The sequence below is a fragment of the Caenorhabditis briggsae genome (assembly GCF_000004555.2).
Source record: "Caenorhabditis briggsae complete genome, chrX, whole genome shotgun sequence".
Lineage (NCBI taxonomy): Eukaryota > Metazoa > Nematoda > Chromadorea > Rhabditida > Rhabditidae > Caenorhabditis > Caenorhabditis briggsae.
Genome location: NC_013491.2, coordinates 489,143 through 503,490, shown reverse-complemented (window position 1 = coordinate 503,490; position 14,348 = coordinate 489,143). Strand labels below are relative to the sequence as shown.

At 37.7% G+C, this 14,348-nt stretch overlaps 2 protein-coding genes across 2 annotated transcripts; both read right to left on the bottom strand.

The window, feature by feature from the left end:
* Window positions 1–764: 764 nt before the first annotated feature.
* CBG08157 lies at window positions 765–8,654 on the bottom strand (the record flags this gene model as incomplete). The annotated part of the gene is made up of 16 exons (XM_045238724.1): window positions 765–851; window positions 908–1,041; window positions 1,108–1,384; window positions 1,426–1,513; window positions 1,567–2,103; window positions 2,635–2,714; window positions 4,682–4,777; window positions 4,822–4,908; window positions 4,959–5,097; window positions 6,022–6,219; window positions 7,281–7,392; window positions 7,437–7,509; window positions 7,554–7,863; window positions 8,198–8,335; window positions 8,393–8,528; window positions 8,579–8,654. 16 exons carry the CDS (start codon window positions 8,652–8,654, stop codon window positions 765–767), a joined length of 2,568 nt encoding a protein of 855 aa, XP_045093694.1.
* Window positions 8,655–10,384: 1,730 nt separating this feature from the next.
* On the bottom strand, window positions 10,385–10,720 carry CBG08153 (the record flags this gene model as incomplete). The annotated part of the gene is made up of 2 exons (XM_002643233.1): window positions 10,385–10,603; window positions 10,652–10,720. 2 exons carry the CDS (start codon window positions 10,718–10,720, stop codon window positions 10,385–10,387), a joined length of 288 nt encoding a protein of 95 aa, XP_002643279.1.
* Window positions 10,721–14,348: the final 3,628 nt, after the last annotated feature.

The following is a 14,348-nucleotide window of genomic DNA, read 5'->3' as shown; positions in this document are numbered from 1 at the left end:
ACCAAGCGGATGTTTTCGGTATCACCGTAAAACATGTATTAAAAGGACCGGCTCTTTTATTTTTCCAATGCATCTCCAGAGGGCCCTTCTATTACAGGGGCCCTTCAATTAGAGAGGCCCTACTATTTTTCCGGCCATTTTTGTTTCGGAAATTTTTCGTTGAATAATTCGTTGAATTCAAAACGCATGAAAATCTGTCAATTTCACTAAAATTGAGTAAGTTTTTTAGTTAAAAATTAGTGTTTCAAGGCATTTCTTCTAAATTGTGGAGTTTTTTTCACACTGAAAACGCATTGAAATTTTGTAATTCCAATGCATATGTTGAGAGGGTCCTTCTTTACAGGGGGCCCTTCTATTACGGGGGCCCTTCTATCACAGAGGGTACTTCTTTTTTCCAAGGCCCTCTCGAATGGCCCTTCTATTAGAGGGGTCCTTCTATTAATGGGACCCTTCTAATACAGGTTTTACGATAACTGATTTTTGAATTAAAAATCTCTTTAAGCTTTATTTGTTCCAGAATTTTTCACATTTTCTACTCACTATTATTGGGGGAAATTAACTGACAAAATCAAGAACTCGGGGAAAAATGAAAAAAATTGTTTTGAAAGGAATATATGTGAAGGGGAAAACATTTCTTGTGGGGTTATTAATGGTAAGAGACGTGAGTAAACGCGACAAAAAAGTTATGATGAGAATTATGTAGAACAGCCAATTTTAGTAAAGTTCGTAAAACGAAATCATGAACAATCAACATCAAAGAAGATTTATTCCGGGTCAGCCTCCTTAGCTGCGGAAGACATGCCTTTGCTCATGAATTGTTCGCATTCTGGGATAGGAAATTTAGCTATATTCTGGTACCGTATGGTATTACCGGTGAAGTCAAAAACAGTTTCTCGAAATATTTTACTTCGTCGAGGTGTTGGCAGTTTTCCAATGGCTGTGGTGAGTTACAGTCTTGCCAAAGATAGTTGACGGCGTTCGAGAAGGGAACAAATATCATGAAGAACATGATGAGCAGGAATTGTGAGATATAATGAATGACTGAAAAAAGGGTTTTCATAAAAATAATATATTTCTATTCAAAAGAACTGAGTGAAAACGACGAACTTGCTGCATATCCATCTTCTCCCTCTCGAATTTTGTATTCTTGTGCCTGGTCTTTCACGGAATACATTTTGAGATTATCCGGTAGTTGGTGAACTTCTAGAACTTCAACATCAGATCCCTGGTACGTAGGTTCTGGAGTTTCCGAGCACAAGGTGTCTTCGTATTCCTCGTCTTCCATTTCTACCATTGGATCGGTAATGCTATAATACGATTTCATGTCATGGATGATTGTCGCTGCGGAAGGTTTCACTGGCTTGTTCTTCTTTTTATTGTTCTTCTTAGCCTTTTTTTTATTTTATCCACTTCAGGTTCACTGACCACAACAGGCTCTGTTTGGGGTCGGAGTCTGGCAGCTTTCTTTTTTGTTACCACTTGAAATCCGTCTTCATCAACGATAATCGGCTCTCTGAATGATTTGATTCCACAATTACAACATATGAGTACACTGGAAAAACTCACTTCTGTTTCGGTGGCAATTGCGATACTTTTAGGCTATTTTTACGGCGATTATATCCACTGCGTTTTTTCCACTCTTTTGGGCTTGATAGTGGTTTTTGAAATTCTTCATATTTTACTGCTTCCAATTCTCCTTTCGCTCCAAAAAAGAAACATACGAATTTGAAAAAGTTATCGGTTTTCTGATTGTGCGACATTGTTCTTTCTTTTGCTAAACGAGCCATCTCCCGACGTTGTTTTTGAGTTAATCTAGTGCGAATGCGCCCAACCGGTCGATCATTTACCAACGAATCGACCGAGCATGTAACGTCTTGGGTGTCCAGAGAAATTGAATCGAATTCTGATGAAGTTTCTGAAGATTCAAGAAGTTCAGGTGTCTCTGAGTTGATTGGTGTTCCGATAGTGGGGGTCACAAATGTAAACCATTTTGCCCCTTTTTTGAAAACAGAGCTGAGGACTCCGGCATATGTTGTTATGAAGCAGCAATTGATCATTCGGTTGTTGAGAAAACTCTCCTCATGCATCGTGTCAATTATAGGACTGAAATAATTTGCATTTGAAGTTAGGAAAAAGTAAATGTGTTTTTGTTGCCACCCGGTTAATAGGTTGAAGTTATTAGGTTGATAAGTGTTTTTGTTGCAACCCGGTTAATAGGTTAGTTAAATTTTTCTTAAAGATCAATATAATTGGGCATTTTTTTTGGAAAAACCTTAATAATTTTATTTCTACTATGAACATTTTTTGTATTGCAATCATATCGGTAGATTATACTTACGCAATTGAAATGTGCAAAAGCTATCTTCGACTGTAAGACTTGATATTCTCGAAAATGTCAAGTTCAATGAACAAAGTCCAACATGGATAGAAATGTGTTGCGACTGGTACGCAAAGCTTGTCCAGGATGTGATAAAAAAGGAAATATGAATTACACTCGGATTATTACCGGATATCTTAGATATATGATGTCACTCGTCTTTCTCTTCTTTTCTAAGCGCTAGGCGCGTTAGGATTAATTTTTTGAGCATCTTTCTAATAAGGTCCTAATGGAATGATCTGGCGCCGGAAACGTACACACTACCCCCATCCATGATGTTTTCCGAGAGTTTTCCTGCTTCTGATGCCTCAAAATCGGAATAGACGATCCAGATAATCTGAAAAAAAAACTTTGAAGTAATCAGGAAAAATTAAGAAAAGTGCGACAAAATATGACTTGAAAGTTGCGAAACTGCTAAAAATAAAAAAAAAACTGGAACTTTAACCAAGATCTAGAATGACAAAATGTTTTTTTTTGTTTTTCTCTCAAACTCAAGAAATAAACAGAAAAAAGTAAACGGAAGTCGACGTAAAAGTACAACTATGAATGTCGGCATGACATAAACATCATCAGGAAAACTGATAATAAGAAAAAATTACATGAAGTTTTGGCCAAAAGATCAAAATCCTGAGTAAAGAATCAAAAAGAGGGGAGGAGGTAAATGATAGCGAATCGGGCGGAATTTCAAACACTCAGCAATTTCAAACAATTAGCACTACAATAGCACACGGGGGTTTTAGGAAGTGATTCTTTCGGACGTTATTGATTATGAAAATCTCAAAACTGAAATTTTGTGAAGAAGATATCTGACCCGAGAGTCCTTGCCGTCCACTTGTAGCCATCAGCAGAATGGAAAGAAGAATAACCCACCGGCCAACGCGTTCTCATGCTGTAATATTTTTTGAGAAAAGACCTCACGGGCGCCTCACACAGTGGCACTCTCTTTCGTTGAAATGAACATTTTTCATAAACGAGAAAAAAGAGATAAGCTCTCGGCGGCGTAGTTTAAAACGCAAAGCAATTTTACACTGTATTTAGGTCGTGTTGTTTTATATTTTCGAAATAATCATAGCGGTAAAGACAAAACCGAATAGCTGGGATATCAATTTAAAAAAAGCGTCGAATGAAATTGGTCAAATGATATGTGGCATGCACATAAATCACATAATTCGGAGTATATATAACCTCTTATGATAGGTACGCTAGATTCCGAGAATTAGTATCGAATTGATTTAAGAATGCCGGGTGATTTCAACGAAAACGACACTATTCAATGCTGGGTTGCATCTCTAGAAGGAATATTGAGCCGAACTTGAAAAATGAAGAGTTCAAAGTAATCTCAAGTTGAGAAATGGTTATGCAAGCACGGAGGTGAAGTTAACTCTTCTTCGCCTCAGCCGGCGGCAGCAGAAAACATAGAGGCATCTGGGAGGCAAAAATTAGAAGAAGTTGAAAGAAGAAAAAAATGAAATGGAGAGTAAGACAACTTAGAAAGATGAAAAACGTGAAAAAAGAGGATGAGGAGCTGGGTGTGAGATGATGGATACATCTGTTCAAAATGGGATGGCCGGAAAAAAAGCAAAGATAGAAAGCGGAATTGGGTGCAGGAAGAGACTTTCTCATCTGTCACCCAAGTTATGAGCTTAATTGATTAGAGCAGAAAAAATGAAATCTGATTGAAAATTGAAGTATTCGCTTAGATATTGTCGCCAAAATAATTGATCAAACTTCAGTGAAATACTTTTTTGAAAGTGGGACTTGAATTTTTGTGAACGTGACACTGACCACTTTTCTTCAGTTTCAAAGAAATCGCATAGTCGCTAATGACGAATGCGCATTCTTTCTGACCCAATTTCCTGACACACAAAAATGAACTCTTCTTGCTAATATCTTTTTGATTTTTTGGAATATTTTTAAATCTCCAATATCTCATTTAAGATTCGGAAAAAGTTCGGGATATTAAAGAAAAAGTTCAAGGAATCCCCGCAATACTCGAAAAACCCAAAAAAGTGGTCATGATCAGATAGAAGAAGTGGGAGAATGGGAATTTACTTCTAACTTCTTATTCGTATAAACAAAGAAAATGAAAATTTTCCATTCGCACGCACCAAATGTATCTGAGATCCTACATAATCTGGACCTAATTCTGATCATCTTATAGTTTTATAGACATGATTCATTTGTACCTTCAAATCAGTGCTCCCAGAGTACAAAAAAAAGCTAAAATGTTTTTTTCAAGGGACACTAATCTTCCACGGAAACTACTACAAAAAATATGAAGAAAACATTTTTCCTTAATCTTACCTTCTCTCCAATTTTACTGAATCCTTCTGAAACATATGCTTGCATTTTATAGAGATGAACAGTGTTGACGTCCGGTAGATTCACAAGTTTTAAGAGCTACAAAACTGTTGGAAATCCTGAAAATTCAGCTCGAAACTCACAATGAGATGTGTATCTTCCAATGTGGAGAGAAGCGTGATGAGTGATTCAAATACTATTTTAATTCTTGAAGCCAATTTTCCCATATCCTAAACTCGATTCTAATCACAGTTTGGAACTATATCTGCCAAAGTCTTACATTCAAACAAATTAAGTTCACAGTTTTTTTCTTTGAACTCTTAGTTCCCAGTGCGTCGTACAACTCAGCAAATCCTCCGCCACTTTCCCACGGTGATGGACTGAACTGATTCCAAAAAGTCATCTGACTTGTGAGACGTCTAAATTGAGGAATTTGAGTGAAAGAAAAATATGGAAAAATTTATTGGCGAGCAAAAGATACAGAAAAAAACACAGGATGTTCAAGAAAAATATCTTGCGTGGTTTTGACTTTTTTCGCATAGTCAATAAAAGAAAAAATGAGAGAAAGTATACGATGAAGTGAGAAAGAAATGGAGCGAAAAGTTTATGGCAAATTATACCTCAGTTTTCCAAATCATTAATCAAAATATTTAACTGGGGGAAGTTTACTCATTTTATACCCATAATCTCTTTGTACAACATGTAGATACACGTGGTCAAGAAGAGAATACTGATGAAACTGACAGGCTCGACTTCTGCACGAGAGCGTGGTCTCGGAAGTCTGAAAAGCGTTCAACGTCAAAGAATTCCATTGAAATTGCACTGCTCTGTTTGTCTGAACAAATCTAGAAGGCTGGCACGAACACACCCCGTTAGAGTTTTGAAAATTGACTATGTAATTTTTACATTCTTAGAATTCAAAAATTCGTTTTGAAGTGGCCGATAGTTTGAGCCGCACTCAGTTATTACTTTGTGTTAGAGTTGTCAAAAATGTTCGATTTGCAAAACTAGCTTTTAATCGGAAAGGGAAACTTGCTAAAACATTTGAAATGGCACATGTAATGCTGACCATATCGTCTTCACTTGTGCTTACAAAAATGCAATAGGAAAATATTGAAAATCAGATTCACAAAAACAAACACTCGAAAATGGCCTTCATCAGCTTCAATGTTCCTACCTACACTTGTTACGGTATTTTGTTTTATGTTTTTGTTTGTTTCTTTGTATTTGCGTGTTTCTGTTCGCGTGCTAGAAAGTTGAAGGTTACGTTATCCTTTGTCTCCAATAATCCTCTTTTTTTCATCCTTTTTTGAGTCTTCCCCGCTTTTTTACTCAACACTTACAAATAGTCATGATACTCATTCAACAGGGCAACATGAACGGTGTTCGGTTCGGTATCAAGTGGGTTGGGATTGAATTGCAAATACTGCCTGTTAATAACTTCGTAACCAATGAATTGTGGTGGAGCACGAGGTACTCTAATACGCGGGACTTCTGGGATTTCTGGAGACGGACTTCTGGATCGACCGGCAAACGGCATACTAAAATTCATATTATATTTGTATGCACTTTTGACAAAAATGTAGTTTCAATGACGCGTCTGCAGATTTCTATTTTCAGACAAAAAAGTGAACTAAAATCCAAAGAAGGTGAATAGACAATACAGAGATTTGCAAGGTTAGAAGAGAAAACCAATCTCACTTTTGACTTTTTGGGACGAAAAGAGGAAAATAAGACGTTGGAAAAATGAACAGATGTGCCTTTTTTTTTTTGGCAGGTGGTTCACCACTTGCGAAAACAGGAGCCGTGACAGCGCCGTAGCAGCAGCTGATGGTCATTTTCTCAGTTGTCCTCATTCAAACGTTTTATGGCTATTTTTCTTTTCCAAGATATACGCCTCAAAAAATATAAATTGAATGCTGTGTATAAATTGATAGTAGGAAAAACAGAGGAAGACATGAGCAATTAAAAAAATGAGAGGATGGGGTGAGGGGGATGGATCGTTCAAAAAACCCACTAGTTCCATTCATAGAATTAGTTTATTTCTGTCGTTCATTTACTATTCAAATTCTCTAAAAGTGATGGCCAAATAAGAGTAGAATTTGACCTTTTTTTTTGAAAAAATCTGTTGAAATATGAAAAAAAAATACTTGCAACGGGCCGGGCCAGGCCGGATGACTGATTTTTTGGCCCGTGGGTCGGCCTGACAGGGACCGCCGCCCGCCTCATTCATACAGAAAATTTTATAGTGAAAAATTGGGCTACTGTTTTATAATCAAAAAGGAAAAAAAATTAAATTATACAAAAAGGTTCACAAATTAGAACGTAGTCAAAAAAGATATATGGATTTGATGAGATCTCTTATTCTAATTGCTTTGTCTGAGTATCTGAAAAAATTATGAGACTTTTTCATATATTGGATGAATGGCGAAATGAACTAACTTTTTATTGTGGATTATTTCGTTAATAGCCTCTTCAATTGCTTCTGGTTGCGAGAGCAATTGATTCTTAAGCCTGCGGATTCCCCATCATTTTTTCTTAATAGCACGACTGTTTCTAAAAAAATAGCCTTTGTTTGAAATGAGAACAGATCTCTACTTACAAGTTCTGGTCAAACATGAATGGGATATTAATTAGTGGAATTCCAGCTCGTGCAGCTTCTACAATGCTGTTGTATCCAGAATGAGTAATGAATAACTTGAGACGGGGGTGATCTGAAACAGAAACTTAGCTTTTTGTTCTGATTTTCACTGCTTACGAAGCATAGAAGTTTGCGGTAGCCAATCAGATACAAATGCATTCGAAACGTCCATTGCGTGCTGTCTCGTACTCTGAATAACTAATTGTAGATGGATATCTGTAGTGAATCACTTACAATATCGTATTTATCAGCTCTGATTATGAAGTGATAATCTGGGAATTTTTTGACAATATTCATAACTTTGTTATCAATTTTAGTGGTATTTGCTATAGTGCCGAGAGAGAAGTAGATAACTCCAAGTTTCCCTTTCTCCATTTCATAGGAAAACACCTTGTCCATCTCGGTGACATCGTCATCAACACCAAGGCCTCCAACATGAACAATCGTTTGCAATGTAGTGGTAGAAATGTCAATCACTTCATCGGTGGCAATGAAAATGACATCAAAGTTGCTTGCAATGCTAGCTGGGGATGGAAAGTCGGCTCTGAATAGAGTTACGTCAGGTTAATTTTGATATAACTAATGCAACACCTAGGCTGATTTTGTCATTAAAATAAAGATCAACAGTTTTTTTCAATTTATAGTTACAACAAGGAAGTGGATCATGTTGCCAAACATGCACTTAAATACATGATTTCGGCAACTCATCGATTCTATGACACTCTCTACACAGCGCCCACGTAACATATAGTTTACGTGAACTGAACTTAAAGACACCAATATGCATGTTATAATAATTATAGTAGTATTTCTAGCTTTCTAGCTTATTAAAAAAATAACGTTCGTGCAACCGAATATTTAGCATCATAAACTCGAACTTGGTAACAACGGCGACCAAGAAGTTTCTCGCACGCTCGTAATACGATGGATCAGCACTCATGTCGGCAGCAAATGGAACTGTCGAAGTTGGCATCGGTAGACCAGTAAAATTGTAGACAGGGGCAGCAAATGGACAGCTGTAATTCAAAGTTATATGTATATTCCATTCAAACTATATTTTCGAGGAAAAAAACCTGGAAATCAAAAAACGTCTCTGGATACCCAACGCGTGAGCATATCCAAATCCACAGAGATTAATTTGCTCAGCAAAAAAGCCGTCAAAGTTTTCCTTTTTCAATTCGTGGAACACTTTATCATTCTCCAGAAATTCTGCAAATAGAAGAAGCAATAAAGTTGTCAAAATTGTTTCAATTACTCACCTGCACAGAGATCATTGTACACATTTTGATAATCCCACCAACCTTTCACCTCGTCTGTGAAACTTGGTTCTTCCATTACAGTTTCGGATAACCTTAATAAAAAATTTTTAATGAAATTTTTTTCCGATAAACCTAAGAGAACATTTTTGAATTGCGTAGTTTGTTTAAATCCGTCGATAATGCGTTTTTTTGCTTTCTTCACACTATTTGTGGTTTCTGATATTCCCAGGAAATCCAATTCTAGAACAGTCTGCAAAAACTAAATGAAAGGATGCAAATATTTTTTTCTATAAAGAATGAATATTAGGTTGGCGGGAAAGTCTTTGTCATCTGTTTGTTTAATCACTGTTCTCGTATATGGAGGCTGTGTATGATATCGACTCTAGTGAATAACAAGGTGATAAGAACCTTCCATATAAACAAGTCCCCATCTCCTTCCCTGCTCCTCATCTGTAATTGAAACGATATGTTTGTTCCCACTGCTATTCACATCAGACATGTTTTGATTTACCTCTTCCTATCTCACACCACGATGAAGGATTCGGAAACTTTCTTGAAGAATGTGTACAACACACATGCCCCTCACTACAATACTATTCGCAATTGGTTCCATCGTTTCGAAAAAGATGACTTCTCGCTCGATGAAAAGGATCGCTCTGGGAGACCCCGTGAGTTGGATTTGGACAAGCTGAAGCACGCATTGCAATCGGATCCATTTCAATCTAGCCGTGAACTAGCTGTCACATTCGGAGTTCACCATAGCACAGTCCTTGAAGGTTTGAAGTCTCTTGGAATGAGAAAACTTTTTGGTCGATTCATACCTCATCACCTGACTCAAGCCAACCTTGACCGCCGAGTCGACGATTCGATTACTCTTCTCACTCTCCACGCGGGCGATCGATGGCTGGACCGGCTAATAACCGGAGATGAGAAGTGGGTCTTCTACGATAATCACCACAGGAAATCCCAGTGGGTTGGAGAAGGAGAGAGCCCACAGGATGTCCCCAAACCCGACCTTCATCCGAAAAAAGTTATGCTCTCTGTGTGGTGGGGAGTGGACGGCCCCATCTACTGGGAACTTCTGCCCGAGGGCAAAACAATAACTGGAGACCTCTACACTACTCAACTACGAAACCTCAAGAAAGCAGTCGACCGTTCGGCCCTGAAAGACAAGAAAGTGTACTATCAACATGATAACGCTCGCCCACATGTTTCGAAACAAGTGAAGCAGGAGCTGATGGGATATGGATGGAATGTTCTCCCTCACCCCCCGTATTCTCCTGATCTTGCTCCTTCCGACTATTAATTATTTGGCGATATGACACGTGCCTTCGAAGGAAGAAGCTTCAATTCCCGTGGAGCGGTCGAAGCGGCACTCAAACAATACTTTGCCTCACGCCCGGCTGGATTCTACCGCAATGGAATCCATAAATTGAGGGAACGTTGGAGACATGTTGTTGATAATGATGGACAATATAATTAATTATTCGGTTATTTTTTCTTTGAGAAATAAACTATTGAAAAAGTGACAAAGACTTTCCCGCCAACCTAATATAACTTACCACATCATGACCTAAAAAAATCGAAAGAGAGATAATCGAGACAAAGAATAGAAGGGACTACTGATAAAAATGATTTTTCGTGATTAGTGACGACTTAGTTTACCGATTCATGTTGAACTTTGTAGTAGGTTGATATGAATTTTATAGGTGTGGTAAATGTTGGTTTTTGTTTTTTTGTCAAGTATTATATAAGTTTTATTGAAAAAACAAAAAATTAAATAGGTTATTAATAAACAATAGACAATTATTTTCCATATCCGCATCCACAACATCCAGCACATGGAGCTGCAGAAACTATTGCAACTTTAGCGCATCCACAGCCGCAACCGCATCCGTAATATCTCTCGGCACGAACAATCAAATCCGACGATTGTCCTTCTTGCACTAAATCCGCAGATAATCCTCTCTCAATTGCCGCTGCTTTCATGTTGAAGAGTTGTTGAATTTCCACATTTTCCGAATTCTTGAATTCGTAACTTTTCGAAAAATTTTTACACAATACTTTTCTCACCTTATTCAAAATTTCAGAATGGACAGCGACAATGAAAAAAATGGAAGCAACGAAACTAGCACGGATCATATTGGTTTTGAGAAATGAGGCTTTCGTTCCAGAATATTTTGGATGTTTCACACGGGAATTTTTAATACCATTCTACATCGTAGACAATATAATAATGATGTTTGAACACGTGTTTTTTCAAAAGTTTTTTCTCAATAATTTATACTGACACTGAACAAACACAAAGATTCGTCGTTTTGTTGAGGTGAAAATTCAGATAGCGGTGTCATTTGAAGCTTATTTAAATCTTGGTATTGCTGTTGTCTATTTTCAATGCACGTTGCGGCCGAAAATTTACTCAAAATCACATCGTCGGTCGAACAGCGAAAACAACAAATTAATGCATGCGCCTTTAAAATCTTACCTCGGACGTTTTTTTATTATTTTGGGCCCTATTTGGCCGTTTTTCTACCTTATAAGGGAAATAAATTAAAGATTTATAAGTCTTAGACAAAATTAGACAGAAACAAGCAAAAAAAAGAGAAGAAGGCAAAAATTCAATAAATATTGAGGAACTGTTTAAAGGCGCGTGCAATAATTTGAAAAATACAGTAGTGTTCTGTCTGTGGGAGCTAAGCTCCGCCCACCGTTGTTTTCTCGGCCGCAACGTGCATTGATTTCGGACGAGATTTTGATTTCGGACGTTTTTCCAATATAAAAATATTCTTCGTGATTCTTTTCTGGAAGAATAATGATCATACTTGTTTGTGTTAATGCTGTCAGTTTCCAAGTAAGTACCATAAAATGTTTTTTCTGTAGCTTCAAACTTTCATCAATAAAAAGTATGCCTACGACAACGGGTAAAATTATATGAGGCGGGGAAAAATGATGGAGCTTTTTAACAATAAAGCTTTTGATTCACCCAATTATTGCAATTAATGAGAAAAGAAAATGAACTTGTACGCTCATAAAACCAAATCTGTTGGCAAAACCCCAAAGGAGAACAATTGTGCCCGAAAGTGTTTCAATTGTATACGTTAGAAGATGGATAAGAATTAGCGATATAAAATGAATGGAAAAGAGTTACCGTAAAAAAGAAAGTGACTGGGAACAGAAGACATGTAATTGAAAGATGAATTTAAAACAGGGAACAGGAAAGAAAACAATGACGACATAAAAAAAGGAAAGATAATAGTAGAAGGGAATGAAAGCGGCAACGATTTCAACATTCAGATGTGGCCATAATTTAAAGCAATTCTGAGCTGACGTAGTCGATATCATCCCAGTAGAGTGGAGTGGCGTGGCTAAAATCAATTAATTAGTTTCAAGGATTTCGAAGATGTTTTTTTTTTAATTTCTCATTTGTTGTCACAAATAAACCAGCAATTATTGATTCAAAAGTGTTTACTGAAAAACTCAGTTTTAGCTATTTTGTAATGTTTTGAATCCTTTTGAAAAAATAGCATGTTTTGAGATAATTTTATCAAATTTGATTTTTAGCATATTATTTTTCAGCATTTGTAGCAAACTGAAAATATAGTGGTTTCCAACAATAAATAGACATTTTCGAAAAGTTGTCATTTTCCAATATTATCGTAAAACCTGTATTAGTAAGGTCGGCGCTTCTATTTTTCCCATACTTGCGAGAATTAGCAAAAATCTAGTTTTTTAGAAAACAAAATGTTATTTTTCTTCAAAAATGCAATTTTCCGTCCGATCCCAACTTCGGAAAAAGGTCAGCAAAAATGTTTCTCAAAATTTTGTTCAAAGGTGGGGGGACAGGAGATTTTTCGGAGAATTTTTGGAGCCAGAGTATGCATTCCACCGTAACGGTGTACAACGTTTAACGTCACTCTGCGTACAGTGGTCGTCCTCAATCTTATGTTTACCATCGGGCGCCCAATTTCTCTTCACCCGCGTAGCTCAGTCGGTAGCGGCGCCGCACCCCCAATCTGTTGACAGCGGATCCTCAGTCAGTCGAGACCGATCCTATGTCCTAACCCGAGAGTGCTCGCGCGCCTGTAGCGCGCCCTAAAAACCTGAAAGTGTTTATGAGATAAGCGGTGCAATTACAAAACAGTACACAAAATATCATTGACCCATTTATTAGAGAGAAAAGGATGGGCCAAGACAAACGGGAAAGACAATCAAAGGGGAAATACCAGCAGGAACAGAAAAGGGGGGGGGGGGGATAATGGTGTAGGGCAAAAACCTGACGGCGGAGACTCCAGGAAACCTTGCGGACCCACGAAACTGGAGCTGGTCAAACCTCTGATAGCCAATCGTACAAAAAGGGGGAAAATTTGGAAGTAAAATTGCCTAAAAAGTCCTTGGAGCTACCGGCGGCAAAGCGGTGCCCGGACGCAAGAGACGACGCGCGCGGAGAGTGCGCGGCGCCTGTCGGCTGGCGTCGCGGGTCTCGCCACGCGGGTGCGCCGTTAAAAGGGTAAAAGGAGTGGTAATTCAAATATGAATATTCGCATTGAATGAATGCGAGAAAGAATAATTTCACAGAATAATATCGGAAATAAGGGAAAATAGTTTATGAATAATCAAAGGAAGTAATTCAGGGGGATTTTGCGGGGAAAATCGGTAGACCCTGAGTTACTCTGCTTTTAGGTTGACAATTATCTGCGGGAACCCGGATTTTTGTCACAATCTTCGCCCCCATGAGTTCAACTCCTCGAGAGGCATATTAAAGGAGGCGCATTGGATGAAGACCTGGAACCAATGGAAGTTGTCTCGTCTGGTGCTGATATTTCTGAAATTCCAAAAAGTTACAAATACTTTTTTTGTGAAAAAGAAAACGTTGTCAAATTATTGGAGAGATGTTGTCAGTGCCAAAACAAAAATACAAAGATGAAGATCGCGTACCATGGAATCTCCTTTACAGTAAACTTCGGGCTGACTACGGTTACTATACAATTATTTTAAATTACAGTATTCTGCAAAAATTGCCAAAGAGAATGGTCGTGGAGCAGTACAAAAAACTGCTCTAGCAACGAGTCACGAACAAAGCAGAAATTCACTTAGATTCACATGTTAGTAACGGCTGCAAGCGTTTTGACGGGGAACGGATATCAGGTAGAACAAAAAATAATTTCCTCGCATAGAAATAACTGCTTCAAAATCACAGGCTGTCAAGCAGATCTTCGATGTAATTGAAACACCGTTTTTCTCGGATCGAACATTTGATTGTTTGAAAATCAAATACTTGTACCCTGCCATCGGTATCAAGTATAACGAACAAATGGAACTAGTCAGAAATTTTCTAGGGGAAACTCTTTCTGATGTAAGAAATGTCAGAAAATACATTTTGGAAAATAGTAAAAAATTTAGGGTGGACGTTTGAACTTAATGGGCGATGGGTCTTTCGACACTCCAGGTCATAGCGCCCTCCATTGTAGATTTGTGATCATGGAGGCACTATCAAAGTTAGTGGTAGACTATGAAGTCGTCCATCACAAATCCGGATGTACAAAAAAAGGAAAAATATATACGAAGCTAATTTCAGAGATTAAAGGGGGACTCCGACCAAAATTTTTTATTGCCTTAAAATGTTTCAAAAAATATGTATTTGCATAATATTATTGCGAAAAAATTCAATGAAAATCCTAAATCCCTGAAAAACGGCGTTGAAAAAAAATAGGATTTGAATTCCCGCGCAGTGAGAAACCTAGGCCTCATCATCAGGTAAAAAACTTTAAAA